At 33.8% G+C, this 27098-nt stretch overlaps 2 protein-coding genes across 4 annotated transcripts in view; both read right to left on the bottom strand.

Annotated features, from left to right (window-relative positions):
• The window catches only part of zswim7 (zinc finger, SWIM-type containing 7), a 220649-nt gene extending 215274 nt beyond the window's left edge, over window positions 1–5375 (bottom strand). For all 3 annotated transcript variants that reach the window (XR_008837866.1, XR_008837867.1, XM_056458665.1), the window contains exons 1-3: window positions 5325–5375; window positions 4758–4840; window positions 1525–1546 (exon numbers count right to left, since the gene is read on the bottom strand). Coding sequence is in view for 1 of the 3 variants with exons in the window: in XM_056458665.1 (XP_056314640.1) it covers window positions 1525–1546; window positions 4758–4833 (98 nt within the window). In the remaining 2 variants the exon portion in view is untranslated. The remainder of the gene's footprint in view (window positions 1–1524; window positions 1547–4757; window positions 4841–5324) is intronic.
• Window positions 5376–9087: 3712 nt separating this feature from the next.
• nanos2 (nanos homolog 2) lies at window positions 9088–9528 on the bottom strand. The gene has a single exon (XM_056457162.1). The coding sequence runs from the start codon at window positions 9526–9528 to the stop codon at window positions 9088–9090; it is 441 nt and encodes a 146-aa protein (XP_056313137.1).
• Between the last annotated feature and the right edge of the window lie 17570 nt (window positions 9529–27098).

The following is a 27098-nucleotide window of genomic DNA, read 5'->3' as shown; positions in this document are numbered from 1 at the left end:
GATGATGACGTTTGGGAAGAGAGCGCTTCATAAAGCCTACGCTGAGTACATCAGGCAGTTAAGAGTGTAAGAGCTGGTTTCAGCACACGTCTGCAATAATTGACCCTCTTCAACTTGAAGTCAAGAGCATGCTAAATATTTACCAGACTGTAGTTCAAGGCTAACTCTCACAATATGGTCAAATTAACCTATGGTAGACTTTAATAATTATTTATTTCATTGTTGTCTTTATATTAGAGTTGTTATTTCTGTTTAAATTTAATGTTTTATCACATTTTTAAATGTAACTGATTTATGCCTCATTTCTCGACATTATGGCTTTTATTTATTACCACTAACCATTGTGACTGTATCTTTATGTACCATCAACATGAGATACACTGACAAAATTTGTGACAATTATACCATGTACACTCAAGGGCCACTTTATTAGGTACACCTTACTGGTACCGGGTTGGACCCACTTTTGCCTTCAGAACTGCTTTAACACTTTGTGGTATAGATTCAACAAGGTACTGGAAATATTCCTGAGATTTTGGTCCATATTGACATGATAGCATCACGCAGTTGCTGCAAATTTGTCAGCTGCACATGCATGATGTGAATCTCCCATTCCACCACATCCTAAAAGTGCTCTATTGGATTGAGATCTGGGGACTGTGGAGGCCAATTGAGTACAGTGAACTCATTGTCATGTTCAAAAAAACAGTCATAGATGATTCACGCTTTATGACATGGTGCGTTATCCTGCTGGAAGTAGCCATCAGAAGATGGGTACACTGTGGTCATAAAGGAATGGACATGGTCAGCAACAATACTCAGGTAGGCTCTGGCGTTGACCCGATTCTCAATTGGTACTAATGGGCCCAAAGTGTGCCAAGAAAATACCCCCCACACCATTACACCACACCACCAGCCTGAACCATTGATACAAGGCAGGATGGGTCCATGCTTTCATGTTGTTGACACCAAATTCTGACCCTACCATCCGAATGTCGCAACAGAAACGGTTGTGCGTGAAAATCCCAGTAAATCAGCAGTTTCTGAAATACTCAGACCAACCCATCTGGCACCAACAACCATGCCACATTCAAAGTCACTTAAATCACCTTTCTTCCCCATTCTGATGCTAGGTTTGAACTGCAGCAGTTCATTTTGCTCATGTCTACATGCCTAAATACATTGAGTTCCTGCCATGTAATTGGCGGATTAGAAATTTGCATTAACGAGCAGTTGGACAGGTGTACCTAATAAAGTGGCCGGTGAGTGTATGTGAAGGGGGGATGTTCACTGTATTTTTTTATTGTTATAATTATTATTATGTTTCTTTTGCTAATTGTTTAAAAATAATGTCCTGTTACAAATTGCATTCTAAATAATGTTATGTATATTTCCAATAAACAAGATAAAAAAAGGAAAAGAGGGTGGAGGGAGAAATTTTGGGCATTGAGCTGAAACATTTATGTTTGTATTTCTGAAAAAAAAAAAAACCATGATAAAGATAGGGAGAGAGAAAATACTTACGCTATTAGTAGGTCATCTGGTACTGAAAGAACAAATAAAGAGATAATATCAGTTCTTGTAACAATTGCTTTATGCATCTAAAAAATAGTTTTTAAAGGGACAGTTCACTCAACGATTTTAATTTACTCACTATTTACTCAACCTCAAGAGTTTCTTTATTCTGTTAAACACTAAAGAAAATATTTTGAAGAAAGCTGGAAACCACTGAATTCCATAGCATGAAAAACAAATACTTTGGAAGTCGATAGTTATAGGTTTTCAGCATTCTTCAAAATATCTTCTTATATGTTCAACAGAAAGCCCAACAGTTTTAGAAACAAGAGAAGAGTGAGTAAATGATGACAATTTTCCTTTCTGTGTGAACTATCCTTTTAATGCACAAAAGCAACATGAAACATCTGGAGGAAATAACTATTTAACTATTAAGCACACATTAAACATAATAGTGAATAATTATCTATCAGTCATGCAAAACAGCTAATTTTGGTTGTTTATTTCAGTCACTGTAGGTTCTCTGGAGAAAGACCCAAACAAATAGAAATTGAAACAACATCTCAATCTCAAACCATTAATCCTCTAATCATTTCTCCCTCGATACTTCTCTCTGGCATTGCTTGATATCAACATTCCAGCACAATAATGTCATTACTCTTAACCAGATATTCACATTAAGTCTTGTCTGCACGCATCAGGAATTCAAAAAAAGACATTTTGAGACATGTTTTAATACAACTTGAGGTTAAGGAACATAGTGCTGCAGGAAAATAATATGAAAAAATATAAAAACACACGACACTATACTCTGTATTATATACTAAAGGAAAACTCGAACTATAAGACCCTTCCACAGGACATGATGTATGCTTTAACCAATTGAAAACTGCAAAGTAGATGTTTAAATACATGCGAATTCTGGTACTAGTGCGCCATCCTGTGTCAGCAGAAGAAATTGCAGCTTTTGCTACTGTTTTGTCTTAAATTGATAAAGTTCAACGTCACTTTTAAAAATGCTAATACCAGGGCTAAGAATGTATTAGGTTTAAAGGTTGTAATAATCTTTTCAGACTGTTCTTATCACCGGTTATCATCCCACCTTTGCTTATTAAAGAAAACAAATCCATTTAAAATCATATTTAAAATCAAATTATTATAGTTAATAGACTTTCATTATTTGTTGTCTACTGCAACATATTTGCCTTTTAATTTATTTCAATTTTATTTTACCTAGTTTTATTATAAGAATTACTACTGCTATTAATAATAAATAGATGCAATATTTTCACTGTTGTTACATGAAGATAAAATTGTATGCATATTTTTTAGGGTTTCTGCATGTTTCATTTAGTCAAATGAAGTTTTAGACTTATACAGGGCTAAACACTATTTCTAATGACCAAAAAAAAATTTCTTAGTGACATACTTAAATGTGTCAAAACATGAACATTTTAGCTGTATACACTTTTTTTTTTCACCATAACATTTCCTTCTTTTTTAAATGACAAGTTTAACACTGTTAAAAGTATATTTATTGTGGAAGAAATTACATAAATAATCAAAAATATATATTTGTTGACTTTTGGTCCAAATTGATTGAGTATAACTCCTATTCAACCTAATGCATTTCTGTTAAAAAAACCTTAAGTTTCGTGCCTATTTATAAATATTGTCTACTCACCCTTATTTCTGTAAATAGTTTTTTGTATGAATGGAAGATATTGTAAAGAGATATGTTGTTCTGTTATTATAATGAGGAGCTGTGTAATTATTTTTAGTTTTCTTTCCTTGATTTTATTAAGATGGATTGTTGGTGATTTGATGGATGCTGGCCTGAGTGGGTAGCTTTACTTGGGACAGATAAAAATTAAGGCCAGTTTAAAATGATTTAAGACACACAACACAATATTTCAGTGAATTTAAGACTTTTAAGGCCTAAAATTTTGTTGTTGAAATTTAAGACATTTTAACACTTTTAACAATTTTTTAAGATCCTGCGGATACCCTGTTTATTGTTTTAATGCTTTTTAAACTTATTTTTTTTATTAACAGTGTTGACGAACAAGTTTTAAACAAGTCTGGTTGTGACAGTGATGAGAACAAAAGTGAAAATGTTAAAATAAATAAACAAAAAACAAATATATAAATAAAATATATATATTTTATTTTTTTCACACAAATATGCAAGAAATTAAAATTGAAAGAATCAAGACTGCTGATTATTTACTCTTCTGGTCAATGATTTTTGCCTTTGACCAAATATTTAAGTGTATCATTAATTTTGACCAAATATTTAAGTGTATCATTAATTTTGACCAAATATTTCAGAGTATCATTAATTTTGGTCAACAACTATTTAAAAAAAGTATTGTTCAGCAGATGTGAGCGATTCTTTGGAGATGTGTTATATTACTGCAGATATTTCAAGGCATTGTTTCGTGAAAATGAACAACTGTTAAAGTTCAGTGTTTATATTAAAAAAGAACATTAACTTGGAGTTTATGATTATGTGAAATCTTATGAATACCCAGATTTAATCATCAACTAGAAATCAATTATGAGCAGCATGAAATGTCCGCTTATGAACATCCAGATTTAATAGTTAACTTTGGTGTAAATTATTATGAGCAATGGGAAATGTGAAACAGGAAAACCTAATATTATATTAGCAAAGATCTGAACTTCCAAAAGTCTGAGATCACACTGAAAATCTTTAAACCAGAAATAAACAGAGACTTTAATGATTTTTTTAAACAAAAAAAGAGAGATGATGTAGCTTAAGGTGCTGTTTGGAACCATCTAAAATTGTAATGCTGAAAACAGAATTATCCAACCAAATATTAAACTGTCTAATTAATTTTCCTTTTATTTATTTGTTAAAAAATGTTTGGGTTATTATTATTATCATCATCATTAGGTTTTGGGTTTGTTTCTATTATATTTAGTACACTGAAAAAAAATTATTCACTGGATTTACTAAATACTTTTAAGGCAAGTGGTTGCAAACCAATTATACAGGCTGAATTTAAACAAATTAAGTTGAACATTAGTAAATTTAATTTGTTTGTTTAAATTCAACCCATATTAATTTTTAATCCATTTAAAAAATATATATTTTTGTGTATTTCAATTAATTATTCAAACTAAGTTTTATTATTATTTTATGTCTTTCATCATTCAGTTGCTTGATCCATCTGACCAGACATTAGTGAGTGTGTGTGTGTGTGTGTCAGACTCACTCTGCTTTCTCTCCGAGTAAGTTCTCTGTAGGTCTTTTAAAAGCTGCTCAGAAACAGAAACAAGAGATGAGCCCATACTGCACCTGAAAATGACAATGATCACACACATTAGCAACAGGACAGTTGGATTTGGCAGTACTTTCATAATTACTGTAAATAGTTTTGAATGTGAATGCATTAAATCTGAATACGCGTTAAAGATTATGGTTTGTTAGTGGATATATCACGTGACTATACTGAAGTTTCCGTGGAGATCATGTTATCGTTCGGAATTATTAAACATAACTAAAACAAAACAAGCTACTTACCAACTGGTCTGTAATTGTACTACTATAAATATTTTAATGTCATTTTAATACTCTGAAAGTTGTCTTGGAAACTGAAGTTTTCACCAAGTTATGTATTTCGCGTCCAACAAACAGTCGAGTTACAACAACATCGAGGCAGTCAATGTAACATTAGATGAAATAATTAATTTGATACGCTTCAGTGGCATCTTTTAAAGTATCTACTTACAGAAGTTGTGCTGAATATATAAACATTAATAAAGTTCAGACATTTATTTACCGTGTTCATGTTTCCCGCACAGCCGTACGTCATTTGGCGTTCTTCTTCTTCGTTTTCTGTATGGCGTGTTATGAACTATTGGTTTAAACCGCCATCTGTTGGTGCGTAGTGCATTCAGCGTGTGGCATGTGTGCATGTTCCAACGTTCTCAAACTCGATGTGCCAAATTCGTTTCCGATTTAGCTGACTTTTCTTTCTTTTTAATCATTTAATTTTTCCTTTTCTTATCCGCTGACATGTCTCTAAATCGACTGGGGTTAGTAAATAATACTACTTAAACAATTATTCGAAGTCATTTGTTTATGCATCACTCTGCAGTCTTCAATACCAAGCTAGTTAAATAACTTACTCAAAATAATCTCCCATGGTAATATATTTGACAAGTAACTTTGTATTGCAGTAGGATAACACATTTTTAACATTCAAGTACATCAAGGCACATTTTAGCACCTGTAAACTTTAACAGATACAGTTGATGTAAATTATTTAACTTAAAATAATGTTTTACAAGTGATCTTTAACAAACCAAGGAAATGTTCACAGTATTTATTGACCACTAGGTAGGGATGTTATGCTGTGGTTGGGAATACTGTTTACTAGAGCGATTTTCTCCAGAATAAACAATACATTTAAATCTTTATAAACAACTTGTTAAATATCCAATCTCTATTTGGAATATGATTTTCCCATATATTTTATCTGGTTTGGGTGGCATAAATGTGTGTGTGTGTGTGTATATATATATATATATATATATATATATATATATATATATATATATATATATATATATATATATATATATATATATATATATATATATATATATATATAACTGGTTTGGAAATAACATTGTATTGGTAAACCAATTATTTAATTCAGGTGGTCTTCTTTTCATATATGAGGAATTCTTAACAAAATATAATTTTCCCACATCACCACAGGAATTTACAACGGTTTTTGGTGCAATCTCTCCTAAAATGTGTATACTGTATAAACATAAAAACAGATTAAATTATCAGCTATTACCACAATTTTCACCCAGTGACTCTACCATAGGTAAATATGCTTTTCCTAAAGTTGTAAGAATAATAACAGATCAATAAAAGCTCTTTTCCAGAAGGATGTTGCTTCAAAACCAAATGCAATATTATGTTGAAATCAATTTATGAGTGATGTTGTTTGCAAAAAAAGTTTGGCTTCTGCCTAATCGCTATTGACAAACAAGGTTAAAGAGACTTTGTTTAAACTCCTTCACAGAATATATCCTGTCAAACTTTATTTAACTAAATTTTTAAAAGATATAGATGTGAGATGTAGCTTTCGCAAGCAGAGCACAGAAAGCGCTGTTCATTTATTTGGGTTTTGCCCTTATGTGTTTTTTTGTTTTTTTTTTGGCGAAATGTGATCGACTTTATTGCTGTTAATATTGATGAAAATATTACTTTACATTGGAAAGATGTTCTTTGGGGAATTTTTGAAGCTTAGACAAAAAGTCCCATTCAATTTTAATAATTTCTTTATTTTATTGGCCAAAACAAATTTTCAGGTAAAAATCCAAGCTTTATTGCAATTAAAAATGAAGTGAAACATTATATTGAGTCCATATTATACCTCAAAAGAATAAAAATCATATAAGTTGTACAAGCCTGTATATCATTTAATATATTCCAGTGATATTGTTTATAACCCCCCCAGCCTTTAAAATATATTTTTTACATTTGTTGTACTTGACTTGCACTGTATTTTTTGACGTTATTCAATAAAAAAATTAAGAAAAAATGCAAAAAAACTGTTTACTAGAAAGTACTTAAATAAGAGCCATAGACTGTAAAAGAAGAGAAAAGAATTCTTTAATAAGAATTTAATTTTTTAATTAGTTAATAAAACTAATTTAATAATAAATTAGTCCTGAAAAGACCAAATGTTTAAAAGCGCTATAGGTGAATTAAATAAACTAAACTGGCTGTAGTGTATGAGTGTTTCCCAGTATTGGGTTGCAGCTGGAAGAGCATCCGCTGTGTAAAACATGCTGGATAAGTTGGCGATTCATTCCACTGTGGCAACCCTTGATGAATAAAGGGACTAAGCTGAAGGAAAATGAATGAATGAAAACTGACTAATGGAACTTTATTGTGACCATGTTATTATATTTTTATTATTTTCGTATTGATAAAAAAATCGTTTGAATAAATCATTAGCTGCTACTTTTAGCTAAATACCAAACCACAACAACTTACTAAATACAAGACAAATATTGATACACTAGAAAAGTTTTATTTTAAAGGAACCTGGAAAACCACAACAAGTAAAACGATTTCTGAACATATGTTCACAACACACTTCGAACTCAGATATACAGTTTTTACACAAAAAAATGTAATAGCATCAAAATGTAATGTAAGAGAGTCAAAAAAAAAATGTACATAAAAAAATTCAACATGAATAAAAGTTCAAAAGTCCATTTAGCGGACAGTCGAAGGCAGATTAAAAAATATATAAATATAACATGAATGTAAGTGTAAAAGTCCATTAATACAAAAGCTGCTGACCTGGCAACACGTTTCTCAGCAGACTGTTAAAGGCAGATTAAAAGAAAATAAAACATGAATGAAAGTGGAAAAGTCTATTGATTCAGAAGCTGCAGGCCTGGAAACAAATATATCAGCGGACAAAAAAATATCTAAATTAAAACAAGTATGAAAGTGCAAAAGTCCATGGATTCAGAAGCTACAGACCTGGAAACAAGTTTTCTCAGTGGACAGTTAAGGCAGATTAAAAAATAAATAAAATAAAACATGAATGAAAGTGAAAAAAGTCGAGCGCTTAAGGCAGATAAAAATAATAACAATATAATAAAACGAATAAAAGTGAAAAAGTCCATCGATTCAAAAGCTACAGATCTGGCAACACGTTTCTCAGCAGACAGTCAAATGCAGGTTAAAAATAATAGTAATAATAAAATTCAATTAAATTTTGAACGAAAGTGGAAAAAAAGTCCATTGATTCAGGTGCTACAGACCTAGCAACAAGTTTTTCAGCAGACAGTTTAAGGCAGATTAAAAGATAAGATAAATAAAAAATGAATAAAAGTGAAAACAGTCCATCGATTCAAAAGTTACAGATACGGCAACACGTTTTTCAGCGGATAATCACATGCAGATAAAATAATAATAATAATAATAATAATAATAATAATAATAATAATAATAATAATAATAATAAAACAAATAAAAGTGAAAAAGTCTATCGATTCGGAAGCTACAGACCTGGCAACAAATATCCCAGTAGACAAAAATATCTAAATTAAAACAAGAATAAAAGTGCAAAATTCCACCAATTCAGAAGCTACATACCTGGCAACAAGTTTCTCAGTAGACAATCTGCTTTTGCCTTTCTAACAAGACGACAAAAAAAAAAAAAAAAACATTAATGAAAGTGAAAAAGTCTGTCGATTCAGAAGTTCTGTCGATTCAGATCTGGCAACACGCTTCACAGCGGACAGTCAAATGCAGTTTAAAAATAAAATAAAATAAAACCTAAATGAAAGTGTAAAAGTCCATTGATTCAGAGGCTGCTGATCTGGCAACACGTTTCTCAGCAGACAGTCAAGCGCATATTTACAGTCTATATTTTGTTTGTTTTCTATTTATATATATATATATATATATATATATATATATATATATATATATATATATATATATATATATATATATATATATATATATATATATATATAAAATATTCAGCACGGGTTGATTCAGAAGCTGTTGGTCTTCTTTGTGATGTTTCTCCGCGGACAGTAGTAGCGGGTGTGCGCGCGGTCCCCGGTGGCCGAGCATAACGGGCACACGTAGCTCCTCAGTATCGGACACAGAACGCGTCCGTCCCTGGCCTTAAGTCTGTGGCTCCGGTAAATCTGCGCAGTCTCTCCGTTCTGCCTGCAGAAGCCACAGGAGTCACGCGTGTACCGCAGGTCCTGACTGGAAGAGGAGAGTGTGCAGGAGCTGCCAGAGAAGCTGCTGGAGGAGCCGGTCCTGATGAAACCCTCCGCGGGCACCACACTCACAGCCGCCCGCTCATCATCGCGATGCTCCAGCAGAAGCTGCGACAGAGTCCGGCGCAGGTCCATGTAGTCCCGCCACATCAGGAAACAGCCGTCGGCCGCGGGGACGCTCTGCTGACTCTCGGACTGCATCATGTTCAGGTGTGTGTTTCATGTGTGTTTTGCCCATGACCACGGGTGATCACTATATATAGAAGATTCTTCAACAGATTCCAGACAGGACGTCGGTCTGTCTGTCTGGCTCAATGCACCCGTTCGCATTGCGTGACCCTCTGAAAGTATCGCTTGACCGGGTCTTCAGAAGGTCAGCGGGTCAAGCCAGGCACGCGCTTTTGTTTTGTTTGAAAAAATAGTATCAAATGCTGCGCTGCACGTGCCAGACTGAGGGCAGACTGAGGGCACGAGCGGCCGGTCTGTCAGTCCTAGTAAACATTGTAACGTTTTCGTAATTAACAGACTGCGCTGTGTGTCTGCGCGATTCACCGACAACACGTCGACTTTTCACTTACAAGTCATTTACATTTTACAATTAAAGGAGTTTTTATACAACCAAGTATTCTACTGAAACTTACACACCCACGCAGCAATATCTGTGCCAATATTTACAACCAAATCTAGCATTTTGAAAACAAACATGACCTGCTTTGCAAACAGTCAGTCAACTTGCAAAAAACAAAAACAAAGTACTTTGCTAAAACAATGTTAGTTTAAGCGAAAACCCAGTGGTATTAACAAATAAATCGTCATCTCGGAATTATAGGCTAAGGTTCTATCTGCGTTCTAAAGGATGTTGAGATTCAAAGTATTTGCATTTCATATAGCAAACAATATGTGTGTAACAGTTCTCTATACATTAACATGACAGAGACCCTAAATGTACTCTATAAAGTAAATTATCAAAATTCTCTTACATTTGCAAATTAGCGTAAAAATAAAACAGTAAATGCAGTTAGAAGCTTCTAATTCTGAAAAGTCATTTTCCGCTTGGAATTTTAAAATTGTATCTGGCAGATCATTAACTGAAGCATCACTTTTCAACAAATACAATCAAAATATATATAATTTGGTGTTGTAACAATATGCTGATGCTTGAGAAAGTAATTTTTTTACATTTTTTTACAACATTTATTTAATGTTTTAGAATATTTTTTTTCTTGTTTAAAGTAAGCATACAGGGCTGTGCTAAATATTTTGTCCAGTGCAGCTGTTAATTTTATGTTCACTGTAAAAATGGCAGTAATTTCAACGGTAAAAAATGCTACAGTAAAAATCTGTAACCTGGTTAACAGTATGTTTCCTTAATATATACAGCATATAACCGTAAATTGACTTTCCCAGAATTCTCTGCATGGCACATCACTTTTTATGTGTTTTGTTGACATTACTATGGATCTTTTTAGTTGTTTCCCCATCCGTTATGTACATTAGAGATTTATGTTACATCTAATGTTGATAATGTTTATGTCATGACTTTAATTTTATGTGTGTTACCATACTGGTGTTTAGTAGCTGTGTGAATGACTCTGAGCACCTTCTATATATACACTGATACACTTTTCTGCTAGTGGGAAAAGTTGTTTGTAATGAGTAATAGTTCATTATGTAACTTTCTCATCACCACCTGCATATGGCTGTGTTAGCTTGTCTATCTGTGTAATAAAAGATGTGTAGATGTTGGTCATTCAAAATACAGACATATTATCTCTATAAATTAATGAAATATGGTAGTTTACTGTAAAAATGAGAAATTACGTTTACAGTTTGTACTGTATTTTTAACAGTAAAATACTGGCAACAACAGCTGCTGTTTTTTTTTTTACAGATTTTACAGATTTATTTTTTACAGTGTAATTAATATGTTAATATTTATAAAATTTTATGCTTTATATGAATTATTGAATTATATTTATTGAATTATTTGCCCCATGGTATACATTAAGTATTTACCCTTCAAGGCTTAATATTAAATTTAAAGACTTTACAAGAAAACAGACAATAAGCAAATGAGTTTAATAAACACTGAAAAATGTTTCACGGACTAAATAAACACAAAGAAAAAGATTTCACACTTAATATAGACATTTTTAAATATTCGTTTCTTTTAAACAATGCAAAATGTAACATTTCATCTCAATGTCAAAAAATGCTTCTAAATCAGATTTACACACATCTCAATTTTGTGTGGTGCGGCATTATATAGTCGACACTAATTTTGTGTGATTTTGTATTTCTGGTCTTTCCCGTTTTCAATGGAGCAGTCCCACGAAATGACAAAGAAAGCTGATCCTGATAGGTCCTCGTGCGTGCATTTAAAATGCTGATTGACTCACAGAAAGAACCTTCTAGAGCCAAACTAGAGTTCAACTTTGTAGATAAACTGTTTTTGTCACATAATGTTAATAAGCGGTCATTTAAATAAGAATATGTGAACAACTCAATTTTGACAAAAATGTCAGATACAACCTTATAATTCTAAGGTGACGAATGTGTTTTGTTTTACAAATATAAATCATATTTCGCTGCATGTACGTTTTTTATTTTATCGTGGACGAATGACCACATGAAAAAATACTATAGTAATGTGCTGCTGTTCTCTCAGAGCTGCCCAGTAATTTCGTTGTATCGCTGTAATGACAATAAAGTCTCTTTAGTCTTTACATCAATAGATTTGTGTATGTGTGTGTGTGTGTGTATGTTTTTCTTCATTTTTGTACATTACTATATAAAATGACAAAACTGACTAATATTCTGTGATTTCTTAAAGATCAATAATATAAAACATTAAGCCACAGGCCATACGCCATTTATATTGCATGGATTCTTCAATGTTTACATTTTTCTGAATGTCAACAAAAAGCTTTTGTTTAAAAGTACACTCATTACTTCTTAAAAAAAGGCAAATGTCTTTGATTTATACAGCACAGCGTTTTTGTCTCCATAGATTATAGTGCAAGCTAAAGCCGCATTTTGGTTATTGTTTAGAAACATAATGAAGAGTGCCTGACTAGCCAATTGTGTTAATGGTAGGCCTATATGAGTTTTTCTTTAAATGACTCATTTGTTCTGCATTGTACATGGGGGTTCAATGCTGAAATTTGTCACAAAAGAAGATGTGGCGGCATCATCCTGCTCCAGGGCCACCAGCAGCTGCACAGGTACATACACAGGATGCAGGACTGAGGACTTTTCATCTCTACAGGTAAAGAAAGGGTTTTGTTCCTTACCTTTTGTGAATGTTTGAAATTAGGAAAGCTTCTGCAGAAGACATGTCAGTGTTTATTTTGATGTGTAAGTATAATTTTGAAGTATAATTTTGAGTGTTTATATGCATATTTATATATATCTAAATAAATAAATACATGTTTAAAGACATATGTTTGTGTGGTTTTGTTCCTCTGTGGGGGCACCATAGTAAAATTTTTGCATAGGGCACCCTTTTGGGCAGCAGCGGTCCTGCTCATCCATGACTCCCAGCATGCACTGAAGCAAGAAATGTCACCATCATTGAGATTCAAACTCTGATTCTTGATGCCTGTGTATTTAAGATGGTTCAGATGTTCAATGTATTTCTCTGCTGGGTTACCTTCAGTTTGACAACAGGGGAATTATTATCAGTATTGTAAAAAACAGCACCCCAACATTATAAATATAATCTGAAGTGAACGATAACATACATTACTGAAAAACCATCATAACATACATACTTACATATACATACGTATATACACATACGTATATATATATATATATATATATATATATATATATATATATATATATATATATATATATATATATATATATATATATATACAGTTGAAGTCTGAATTATTAGCCCCTTGTTTATTTGTTTTTCCCCAATTTCTGTTTAATGGAGAGAAGATTCTTTCAACACATTTCTAAACATAATAGTTTAATAACTCATTTCTAATAACTAATTTATTTTATCTTTGCCATGATGACAGTAAATAATATTTACTAGATATTCTTCAAGACACTTCTATTGACCTTATTCTTCAGTGCGGAAGTGCACGCGTTTTTGCGATTGTTTTAGAACTTCCGATTCAGCTGCCAATGGGAGAAATGACTATGAATAATAAACGGCAGAAAACGGTTAAACTACTCACTCTACAAACAAGTATTTGCATGACAATACAGACAAAATAGAATAATATAATAAGAAAATATCAGCTTGCAACATCAAGCAGCAAAACAAGCTGTTTTTAACGTCTAAAAATGAATGGAAGTGAATGAGACCGGAAGTCTCGAGCCAAAATGATTCAAATGGCTGCGCCCACTCGTACGCGGAGAATAAGGTGAATACAGCCTAAAGTGACATTTAAAGGCTTAACCAGGTTAATTAGGGTAACTAGGCAGGTTAGGGTAATTAGGCAAGTTTTTGTATAATGATGGATGTTCTGTAGACTTTCAGAAAAAAAATTGCCTAAAGGGGCTAATAATCTTGACTTTAAAATGTTTTTAAAAAATTAAAAACTTCTTTTATTCTAGCCAAAATAAAACAAATAAGACTTTTTCCAGAAGAAAAAATATTATCAGACATACTGTGAAAATGTCCTCGCTCTGTTAAACATCATTTGGGAAATATTTAAAAAAGAAAAAAAATAATAATAATCAAAGGGGGGCTAATAATTCTGACTTCAGCTGTATGTTTATGTATATCTATTATAGGTGGGCATATATATATTTTTAAATCTAGATTAATCTCACTGTAATCTTGGAATTAATCAAGATTAATCAAGATTAAAATGGCTCAGTTGATTTCTGCTGAGAGCATTCAGAATATGTGTGCTACCCAAATCATGACTAAAAGTAAGTCTTTGAGAACGGGTTTCTCAAGCCAGGTGGCGCATTAGACCAGGGGCTCATCTCCTGTTTCCAAAATGCATCACAAACTGCTTGAGAAACTGTTCTACTATGATAATTGGTGATGAAAATAAATGATGTTCAATAGGATGTACTTGTGTTTACTGTTTATTCAGTTAAACATGAATTTTGAACTGTAGGCCTACATAAGCTCCAAACAGCGATTTTTGATTACATTCATCTGACTGAAGTCACAACTGAACTAAACAGAAATGGAATTAAGACATGTGGAGTATGCAGATATTAATGGCATTATTGAAGTAAACACCGCCATCAAACACCACAACTTTTAACCATATCACAAAATGCAGAAGATTTTTTTCTTTCCATTCGGCATGTGTTATTAAATTCCATAACACTCTCACCAGTTCTTACTCCTTATTTGTGTCTAATACCACAGTTTGTCAGGGGGCATGAATGAAATGTTCATGAGTGAAAGTGAAACTGCCGAACTGCAGGTAAAGTCACTCAAAATTACAGGAAACTCATACAAGAAAGCACTTCACGTAAACACCTTAATTATATTATTGTCTATTAAGGCAAATAACTAGATCACAGATGTCCATGTAAGCATAGTCAGTAGTGTCTTTGAAGTAAGTGAAAGATCCAGAAGGGCATTCTGCTGATTTGATTCAGAAGGGCACTTTTTTGTCAGACGGCTCACTGGTTTGACTTTCATTCACCGCCATTCATTTTAAAAAGCACCCGCTCCATTTTATTTGTGTATATTTTACTCGAACGCATAAACTCTACAGGTGCCCGATAGTTAGATGTGGAACTAACATTAATCAGATTCACTCTAGTGAACTGCATCCATGTTAGCACATCACGTTTGATGTGGTCATTTCACAATAGGAATACACACAGGTTCGAAGACCCGTTCTCATTCTCGTTTATATATATATATATATATATATATATATATATATATATATATATATATATATATATATATATATATATATATATATATATATATATATATATATATATATATATATACACACACACACAATTTTTTTCTTTTTCTTTTTTTATTTTATTATAACACACAGCTACAGAAGCTGAAGGATAGCATTTTTTATTGTTAGGCTTTGTTAACATTTACTAATAAATACAGACATAAAGGGGTTTCTTTTTCTGAGGAGTTAAATGCCATATGTGCATAAGAGAAGAGTTGATGGGCTGCTCTCAGCAACCTGCCTGTTATTGAACATGGGTGTATGTAAAATGCAGAGAGCTCTGAAATGTATGAACTGTGTGCTCGTGCTCTGAAATATTTGCCTAGTCGACGGTCAACTGTCAAGAGAAGATACCAGAAAGATGAACATTTGGTTGCTGAGTGGTCCAACTGCCAAGAAGACATCATGAATCAATAAAGTTGAGATTAGATAATGTGTGAAAGACATTATAAAACATGAAGGAGAGCCCAAAGTAGACCAGAGCTGAATTGAAATTACATCACTCCTGCGCAGAACTGGTACTCTCTAACTTCTTGCATTCAAAATAAAACTTCTTAAGTTTAACTCAGGTCTCCATCAGTTTTTGAACATGCAATGGACCATTTGAGTCCTACAAAGCCAAAGAAAAACTAACGTGAGGTAGTCAAAGTCAAACGGCCCTATAAAGCATCACTGTTCACATCAGTGGTGATGTCTAAGAAAATTATTATTTTCAGAGAATTTCAGAAGACTTCTGACAAAGATTAACTCAACCAGGTTAGTAATAAGTGAAGCTGCAGATACTGTTTGTTGAGTTGATTAATGATCCTCTGCTGAAATGTTAGGAGATTGAACGGGTTTTATTTCTTTTCTTTTCAAGTCTACCTCAGAATTTTTTCCAAAAATGCATCATAATGGGCCTGGAGCGTTGAGAGCAGAGTTAGGAGTGGGCATGGCCAGCAGAGCAGGGCAGAAGGAGGGGAGCGAACAACTGTTGTCAGTTGGCTCACAAAATTACACAAACCTTGAGGAGACCCATGATTTTATAGTTTACAAAATTAAAATGCAAAGAAATAAACAGTAATTTAATGCCCTGCTACATTTATTATTCGTCATTTCATATACACACAACCAAAATTTATATCATTGTAAAGATAATCGTGTTTATAAACACTATAAATGAGGACTTAATCAAGCTCTTACTAGGTATACTAGAAACTTCCAGATAGGTGTGTTGAAGCAAGTTGGACCTAAGACCAGCAGGACACCGGCCCTCCAGGACCGACTTTGGACACCCATGATTTAGGCGAATACAGCAGCACAGCGATGTGTCTAAATGTGAACGAACTCAACTGATAAAAAAAACAAAGTCTGCCATTCTCCAATTCTTGTACAGCTCTCCCGACAAAAATGTTTGCTGCACACATACAGCTTGCTGTATCGGCCCTGACAGGATCGTGGGGAAAAACATGTAACAAACCCTGTGGATCATAGAAACAAACACAGTAGATGCCAGTAGATAAACTAAAGAACTTTAGTAAACTTTACTGAAGTTTATCAAGTACGTTTGACTTAGGGTTGGAGCCATGCAGTACCGCACTTTGGTCAGCAGGTGGAGTAAGATCTGCACATGCGCACTGCAGACGGAAGGTGCATTCAATCACGTTGACATTTGAAAGAGGATTCAAACTGGCGATTTCACAATGTAAATGAATGGTTAATCAAAAAAGGATGTGTTTTGTGTATTGTGTCATTTCATAAAGTTGCCATTTTCCTCGTGTGGTGTTCAGGTATATATATATATATATATATATATATATATATATATATATATATATATATATATATATATATATATATATATATCTTTTTTTTTTTACTTTGCTGTATTTTGCATCTTGTTATTCTAAATTATGAAATTATGTAATTAAGAAATAATTCTATTGGTAATTGTTTTTGTTTTGTTTCTTCTTGTTTTCAGGTCTTATGTTGAACATGATGAGTCTTTAATTTCGATGTTCAACACGTCGGGAAACCATCTCATCATATACAATGCCACAGATCATTGTGAAGGTGTTAGAATCATCATTGAAGGCACCCAAATAGTTTAATTTGGACAATGTGGCAATAGTGCTGGTAAAGGAATGCTATTCGTGATGCTGTATATTAACCTATGCCCTGTCATGTAATTATCAGCATCCAACCTGATGCTTTTTTTATTTATTTGTTTATATTAGGTATCTACAGAGGTTTGTAGGATCACAGCATTGAATCAGATAGGTTTTTTCAATGTATTGTAATTTTAAACTGTAATTTTTAAGATATTCATGTCATTCTCATTGCGCAATGCTCATTGAACGCTCTAAAAGTCATTAAACCATAAAATGCTCCAAGTCAATGGTTAATTCCTTTTCTTAAGCTTCAAATGCCACATGAAGTTGCGAAGAAGCTAATGAAGCAGCGAAAACTTGCCATTCCTCAGTGGTTCTGGATAATGCTACTTTAAATGTTAGTATACAGCAAATAATCTTAAAACTAAATTGCTAACTCAAGCTTTTTTCACATTGTTTAGAATGTCACCATCATAAGAAAAGGTGAATGCATCCTGAAAGCCCTTGCTGTCTACTTGAAGACCCTCCAAAACTCTCAAAGGAGTACATAGCAAGTTACTTACATTTTATTTAAATATTGAATTAAACAAAACTCCTTTCACCCTTGATCTAATGGTGATTGTTTATTTTGTACTTGATCTTGATCTTAGGATGTGAACATGATGAAGCCCTAACTTCGCTGTACAACACCCAAGAAACCAGAAGAGGCAGATGCTACAGACCATTGTGAAGATGTTGGAATCACCACTGAAGGCATCCAAAAACAATGTGGCAAATGCATGTTTTTTTATCCTCGTTGTGATTTAGGCATTGAACTTCAACTTTCTCACAAAAACCCAAGGTACTCTTTTAAAGTATTTCAAAAACATTTTATGGGGCTAAATCATAGACTGTAAAAGAGATGGACGTAGTATCCATGATGTCACCCATAGGTTTAAGAAGAGCCCACAAGAAGCTACTGTAACCGGTTCTGCGTTGTTTTCTTTGTTTTATGGAGGAATGACCAGACGGACATCTGCAGTTGTGACGGCTCTTTACTCACTGATAATAAACCAAAAGCACAGCTTTTACAGTGTGTCTTCGCCCTTACAGCTTTTCTCTCCCATGTGCAGTCAGTGCAGAAAAGGGCAGAGAGATGGAGAGAGAGAGAACAAAACTCCAAACAATATCAACAAAGTGACAAAACATACCTGATAATAAACAAAAAGCACAGCTTTTACAGTGTGTCTTCGCTCTTACAGCTTTTCTGTTAAAGGGAAAGTGCAATGCGTTTAGCATTCACATGTTTCAGTTAGACAAAATAAATCAAAACCTCAATTTTAGTGAAAACACAAAAATAATGAAATATATATGAAAAATAAAGGTAGAAATATTATTTAAACATTAAAACTAGCTTCAAAAGGTATTTATAAAGTAAAGATCATTTAGGATTAATTAGAGCTTAGCAGACACCCACCTCTCCCATGTGCAGTCAGTGCAGAAAGGGAAGAGGCGGGTGCAAAACAGGAAATTAAACAACGCAAGCTCCCTTAGAAATTTAAAGGAGAAGACACACACACTAACAAACACCTGAGGTATACAGGTATACTAGATTTTTTTTTGCTTAAAATAAAGATCACGATTTTGTCACGATTCTGGAGATGTAAAATAAAGGCTAATATGAGTGGGCTATTGTTATTGTTATTCTCAAAATATGAAAAACAACAGTAATAATATAATGTGTAAATCTACTGGTTAAAATGCTAAATTTTAAATCGACTTTGAATGGTGGACTTAGGCTTTAAATTTGTCCTGGTCATTAATGCACTGTAAAGTGAAGACATCAGAATACAACTATTCATAATTCTGATGTTGAATTATTATGTTTGAGTTATGTGCTTGTAATCTGTCATTGACAACATTATTAGATCATTTATTCACGGGTAAAATCAGACATTTGTCATGATCAGATTCCCTCTTACATTATATTCAATATTATATAGGCTAGAGTAGTTATACTGACACTATTAAACAGTTATTTTATGCACAACACTCTGTGTTTGCTATGAAAAAAACATATAAAATGCTTGTCGTAATCATAACTCAATAATGCGATAAGATTATTTAAATGATGTGTGTGCTTTCGGTTTCATTTTCACTGCTAAGTGCAGTTCATATTTCCTGCGCGGCTCCCAAAAGATCACTCTGTGCCAGAAAGTGAATGTTATTTACAACTTTATTACCGGCTATTCACAGCCTATGCAGGTTCTGTTCACTAAAGTAGGTGAGCGCCTGCCCTCTCTGTGGTAACAGCTCACGGTCAGCAGCTCACGTCACGTGTAATTTCGCGGCCGCGAATTCATCATTTCATGAAGACAAAAATTATATATTTGGGTAAATTTTGCCTTATAAATACAGTATGTGACTCTTTCAACACCATTTGGAGGTGTCCATGTCGCTGAGCAACGCATGTAAAACAATGTGAAGACTTGTGCGTCCGCCTTTACTTCTCTCCTGAACTTGAAAATATGATTGGCAGAATCGTAGAAATGCTGGATTAGGATCAAGATCGCAATCTTTTTCGATTAATCGTGCTGCTCTACGCATGGCCAAGCGTCGCCATTTTGTTCGCGCATCATCGCACCAACTGAGGGATACCAAAGGGCAAAGAGGCGGAGCATGAGTGGAGCTACAGACACCTGCTGGCATTTTGCTTAGACAGGCTTTCCTATGGGAGAAACGCTTAATACTTCATCACCTGGGACTCGCTTGTGTTCTGACCACATGTGCTTGGTTGTACACTATATCAATAAAGTGTTTAGACCTTTAAAAACATTGTAATACATTCAGCTACTAAACAATGTTCTTATGACGTTTTTCTACAGGAGGAAAACCCGAATGACTTCCAAACACATCAAATATAGTCTGTGTTAAGGTTGTTTATGAAATCCAGGCATAACACTGTATGACAAGGTTTCAGACGACTGTTCTAGAGCCTACAGCTAATCAATCTGTCAGATTACAGGTCTAAAGAAAAATATAAGTGATAAACGATCTTAAATAAGACAAATACATTTATAGAGATGGTATAAGTGTATAATTTCACTCACCTGGGAAATGGAGGCCACGTGAATGGTAAATGCACAGCATGCCATATTATCTGATAATTGTAGGAAATAATTCCAAAAGGCAATTGACTGTGTAAAGCCACATAAAACAACACAAAAAAACAATATATATGTAGAGTTGAGCGTCTAATCAGCCGGAATCAGCTGAGGTAAAGTGACGGCAACCAACAAGATCTAGCTGTCACTCAAGTGGCCACGCCCTTAATTATGCAAACTTAATATAGCCTAATATAAAGAAATGGATGAGTTATAAAAAAAAAATCACCCCCTCACAGTTGTCATGAAGGGTAATATTAGCTATATGAACCAAAATCTGTCTTTGTACCAGGCTGTAAACACTATTTTTTTCTGCTGTAAAGTTGGCCATTTGAACAGTGGGCTCAATAGAAATTTGCTCCATATGGAGGCAGGACTAGTGGAATTTCGATGAATACTACTTTCGTATTGGCTTCCGGAGGGAGAGCGGAAGGTTGCCGCTTGGGCTAGATCAGGCATGTCCAAGCTCGGTCCTGGAGGGCCGGTGTCCTGCAAAGTTTAGTTCCAACCCCAATCAGACACACCTGGGCTAGCTAATCAAGCACTTACTAGGCTTTCTAGAAACATCCGTGCAGGTGTGTTGAGGCAAGTTGGAGCTAAAATCTGCAGGACACCGGCCCTCCAGGACCGAGTTTGGACACCCCTGGGCTAGATGCAAATAATCTGTCAAAGTCCAGGTCCTAAAAAGACTATTTCTGTAAATACTGTAACCTGATGTCAAGACCAAGAGGCAGGATTTATGCTTTGTAATGAGCAGTTGCTGTACTTTTGTTTCAGTACTGACTGCTACTTTTCTTTCTGCTTTTTTTTGCTTTGACTAACTGCATGGTCAGCCACACTGTATAAAATGACACTTTCATTAAGCATTTTTGCCTTTTTTATATATATATATATGAAAAACTCAGGGTTCATACGGTCATGGAAAACTAGGAAAAGTCATGGAATTTTGACATGGAGTTTTCCATGCATGGAAAAGTTTTGGAAAAACAGAAAAACCTACAAAGTTTTGTAAAAGTCATGGAAAACAGATATCTGCATACTTGAATATAGGTTAGTTGTCTTGACTTCTGTCCTTGGCCAGTCACACACTCTCACATTATTAGTGCGGTGTAAGCATTATCTAAATCAATTTTACACAGATATAAATATAAGCTGAACCTAAATAGATTGCTGCGTGTTTTATGATATGCTGTAATAAATTTGAACATGCATTGTTTTCCCTTTACCACGCATATGTAGACATTGTATGAAACATTAGGTCATGAAAATGTACTTGAAAGTCTTGTAAAAGTCATGGAATTTTAGTAGTAAAAATGTGTCAGAACCCTGAAAACTTCTTAAATCAATATACAATTACTTAACAAGAAACATGCCATAAGTGATTAAATCTTGTTTTATGAAAGTCAATTTAATAATGTAAGTTCATAAAGTTCATAATTGGGCTTTTCTCAAGTACACATTTGCTTGTTTTGTTCTATAAACCTTGATTGTTACATTTTCATTAAACAAGACTCAATATCATAGGTCACTTTTCTTGTCAAGAAAGTGTATCTTGATTGAAGAATGATTAGATATTTGTAAAACACAAGACAAAAATGCTTAATAAAATGCTATTTTTTGCAGTGTACTCTTTAGTGCTGTCCTATTTTGCATAAAGTTATACATGGAAAAAGGGGACACTGTACTTTTTTAGAGTGCAATGTTTGTTGATGCAAATGTGCATTATTGTTGATATGTCATGCTTTAATGACTTGAATTAACATTGTTTTGAATTAACATACAGCATGTTTTATGAAACAAATAAATGACCTTACTGTTGTTCCAACAACCTGTTGTCTGCCTGTGTATGATTAAATTAGAGTTAATTAGAGAACTTTAAGGTAATCAGTTTCCACATATTTTTCTAGTAACGTGAACTAGCAAATACAGCTGCAGTCGGAATTATCAGACCTCTTTATTTCTTTATTTGTTTTTAAAATGTTTCCCAAATGATGTTTAACAGAGTAAGGACATTTTCACAGTATGTCTGATAATATTTTTTCTTCTGGAGAAAGTCTTATTTGTTTTATTTCGCTAGAATAAAAGCAGTTTTTAATAAAAAACCAAACAAAAACAAAACAATTGTATGGTCAATATTATTAGCCTCTTTGAGCTATAAATTTTTTTTTTCGAGTCTACAGAACAAACCATCGTTATACAATAACTTGCCTAATTCCCCTAACCTGCCTAGTTAACCTAATTAACCTAGTCAAGCCTTTAAATGTCACTTTAAACTGTAAAGAAGTGTCTTGAAAAATATCTAGTAAAATATTATTTACTGTCATCATGGCAAAGATAAAATAAATCAGTTATTAGAGATGAGTTATTAAAACTATTATATTTAGAAATGTGTTAAAGAAATCTTCTCTCTGTTAAACAGAAATTAGGGGAAAGAATAAACAGGGGGGCTAAAAATTCTGACTTCAACTGTATGTTAACTGAACTGTTTTATTTTAGCTATCCGAATTAAGCCTAACTTAGACCTTTAAGTCAACTGAACTTGTTATACTGAGATGACTGTACTCAAGTTTTTAGGTAGTCTTTACAAATAAAAAAGTTAACTGAACTAGGTTATAGTAGCTTAATCAACTCAGAAATGATGTATTAATTTACTTGAAAATAAGGTAATCAGTTTCCACAGGTTTTCAAAGTAAACTCAACTCATTACTTTTCACTGTGTAGTTTTTGAACTCATCCTTTGTTGCAATCGGTTTCCTCAAATGGTTTGAGTTACCTTAAATATTGGGTTTTACAGTGTATGTCTTGCTGGGTGGACTGTATCAAAGCAGAATATTTCAGATTAATCTATAATAAAGGATTTTTAATAAATGAGTTTGTGTTTGTTTCATTTGTTGTGCTTCTTTATTTACAGTTATACCAATTTAAAATTAATTATCAATTTAAAACGGCGATTACTCTAGCTGTATAATTAATCTAAGGGACAAAAGCTGTTTTAAATGGATCGGTAAAGTGAATTGTATTTGTTTTTATGCCATTTGCATTCATCCTCAGGCATTTTGGCTTTAAAAGAAAACATGCTGTGTCGTGAGCTGTGATGCGTAGAATGTGTTCTAATCGTAGTTCCAAACGGAACATTAAGCCTTGCAAAACTGAGAAGTTCTTTGTGGGTTTGTTGTAGTGGTGTAGTAGTGGCTTGTAGATTATTCTCTCCGGTGATTTCTAGTGATTCAACTATTCTGATACTGTTGATAAAATACCCTGTTATTACATCTCAGTGGCTGATGGCTGAACATCCTGATATAATGGTTGACCAATACCACCCAGGTCTGAAACCTCAAAAACCGAGCGTCGACAGAGCAAGAGTGAAGATGGAGTCCTCTTTTCTAAAATTAAGATCTTTAAGTGGCACAGATGGTAAGTTATTGAGATATGAATGAATATTCAGACATTTCCACAATTAGAGATTAATTAAGCCACCTTTCCATCAAGTTTTTTAAGGCTGAAGACTGTAGATAATCTAATCATTTACAGTTCCCATTCATTTACGGTTGATTTCAGCTCTGGCGACTTTTGATGTTGAAAATTCAGCTGTGCAGTTTAACAAAGTGACTTTTCTTATTCCATACTAAAGAGTTAAGGACTAGCAGAAACAGTGCTGACATTGTGAATTCTAGTCTCTTTATAAACTATGTAAATGAATGTTGTATCCCATTTAAAGCTTTTCTGATACAGTTTTAGTCTCAAATCCCTTACTAAAATGAGGAATTTACTTTTGTAACTTATAAAATGGCTCTGAACATGTTTTGGTGCCATTTGTGCACCATGAAAATTATATTAAAAACTATTCAATTAGGTTATATTAATCAATTCTAATAACCCTTTAACTGCCCCACCAGGACAAATATTTTTTGGATTGCATTTCTTAACTCCTAATGTCGCTAGTTAATACAATCAATGCATTTTTTTCAACACATCCCATAATTTCTAAAATATCAACCTCTACCAAGCGGTTGACATGTCAGTTTATGGTTAAAGTCCAGAATTACAGTTTTTCTCAGTCCCTTTGGTCCATTTCTCAGATCAGATGTGTTCCCTGTTCAATCTCCACATCATTGTGTCCATTGTGCATTTTTTAAAATACATTTCCAGTAGAGATTTTATTTCTAAATCTGTCTACAATTGGTCAAATTTCTCCCAGATTAATCTTGAATTTTTTCTAACGAAGGTGGAGATTTTCCTACACTCTCAGAAATAAAGGTACAGAAGCTGTCACTGCAGCAGTACCTTTTCAAATGGTGCATACTTGTACCCAAAGAGTCCACAATGGTACCTAAAAGGTGCATATTAGTACCCAAATGTACATAAAAAGTACCTTTGAAGTACCATTATGGACGTTTCAGATACAAATATGTACCATTTGAAAAGGAGTGTAAAACAAAACTCTAGGTATTGTAACCTAAACATGTAAGGCATTTTTAATAAACGTTTAGTTAGCATTTTCTGATAAATACATTTTCATTATTGATATCCGCACCTTTTGGAGTTTGATTTCCACTATACGCACGTGAGCTGGCAAAAGTCCTGCATATCAAACATTGTGCGTATACAATTACAATACCTTTGCATAATTCTATTTTAAAATCTATTAAATTAAACAAACTTTTAAGTGGTTATAAAGGTATTGTGTGAAAATTGGAGAAAAAAGTTTTATATTGCACATGTGAGAATGTGTTTCTGTAATATTTGTGTGAAGTGTTGTGAAATGTTTAGCACAAAATAGATCTTTTGATTAATGTTGAAGTGTTTTTATTCTTTATTGTAAATGGAAAAGGTGCATTTACGCAAAAATAAACTTTTTTCTTAAACATTATTTAAAATGTATTTGATGTTTTATATTTGCTGAAAATAAATTGACGTATTTTGGATAAAGCAAAAAGCCTTTAAATAGTTCATGAAGGAACTCATTTGACACTGTTAAGGTACAAAGTGTCTTGTCACTGTAGTGGTATCTTAATGGATCAGATTTGTACCTTTGATGAAGGGACAATATTGTATCTGCAGGTTAAAAACCAACTGTACATTTTGGTTTCCCATGGTGCAAATCTTATCCTTAAAGGTACAATCTGCAATGGTACAAATGTGTTTCTTTGTCTTAAGGTACAGTTCTATTCCATAAAAAGATACTGCCCCAGCAACAAGGGTTTGTACCTTCTTTGGTACAACATTGTACCATTATTTCTGAGAGTGTAGTGTGAACCATTATAATGGTTTAACTTTAACAGTCATTATTTAAAACAATCAAAACATGGTCAATTATTTGCTAGAGCAGGCAGTTAGAGGGATAAATAATAAGAAAACACAATGTAAAATCACATGCTTAGCATAGCAAACTGTTGGGATTTCATAAGGGATATATATCAAATACATCTTTTTAATTTCTTCTCAAATGACTGTGCAATCATTTCTCTTTTAACAGATGAGGAGAACATGGAAGACAAAAAGGAGAAAATGAACAGACTGGCAGGTTTTTTCCAAACAATGTGCCAAATGTGGTGTTTGAGATCCTCTAAAGGTGAACGATTGATATTGCATAAATCAATAATAATCAAACTTCAGCTTTACTCGCCCTTAGCTGGAGCTCTCCTTGTGTAAACGCCAATCGCTTCTCCTTTAACAGATGATGAGAATCCCATTACTGTGGAGGAAATCATGAAGAGGAGGAGGAGGATGATGAAGGAGGTGGAGGAAGAGGTGATGATGATGGAGATTATGAAGAAAGGGGAAGAGGAGATGAAGGTGGAGGAGGAGATGGAGGTGGAGGAGATGGAGGTGGAGGAGGGAGAAGAGATGAATGTGGAGGAGAAGATGGAGGTGGTGGAGGGTGAAGAGATGAAGGTGGAGGAGGATGAGGAGATGGAGGTGGAGGATGAGGAGATGAAGGTGGAGGAAGAGGAGATGAGGTGGAGGTGGATGAGAAAATGAAGGTGGAGGAGGATGAGGAGATGAGGGTGGAGGAGGAAGAGAACATGAAGGTGGAGGAGGAAGAGGAGATGATGAAAAAGAAGAAGAGGAGGAGGATAAAGAAAAGTGGGGTGAAAGAAACTGTCGAGGAAAAAAAAAGGGACACTGAGGTGATAAAGGAGGAAATGAAGAGGAGGTTGAGATAAAGGAACCATTGCTAAAAGGAAAAAGAAGGATCCATTTTTTATCATTTGCATATTTGAAATGCTTAATTAAAGAATTAAATTATTTAAAAAACTGCTTCTTTTTTTTACTTGTTGTGTTTATCAGCTCAATTGTCTGTTTCAAAAGTGTCGAATATTGTGTCTGGAGTCATGTTGGTGATGATTCTTGTCACGTTCACCAGAGATCCAGCCTTTGCAGAATCACTGATGAACTACAAATGCCATCATGCACTTCACTCACACACCTGGTCTAGATCCCCCATGATTTAAATGGCTCATTTAGTCCATGATATGAAAAAATCTCTAAGTATACAGTCTGGGACGTCAGATTCCCAAATGCCCGAAAACTTACAGAATTGGTCATCAAGGGTGTTTGATCCTTGGTTTAGCTGACACAGCTGATCTACTGGATCCATGTTGTGCCTGAGGCCTCGTTTACAC

This window comes from Danio aesculapii, chromosome 5 (genome assembly GCF_903798145.1).
Source record: "Danio aesculapii chromosome 5, fDanAes4.1, whole genome shotgun sequence".
In the NCBI taxonomy this organism is placed as follows: domain Eukaryota; kingdom Metazoa; phylum Chordata; class Actinopteri; order Cypriniformes; family Danionidae; genus Danio; species Danio aesculapii.
Note: the sequence above shows the minus strand (reverse complement) of the source record. Positions and strands in the feature narration are given on the sequence as shown.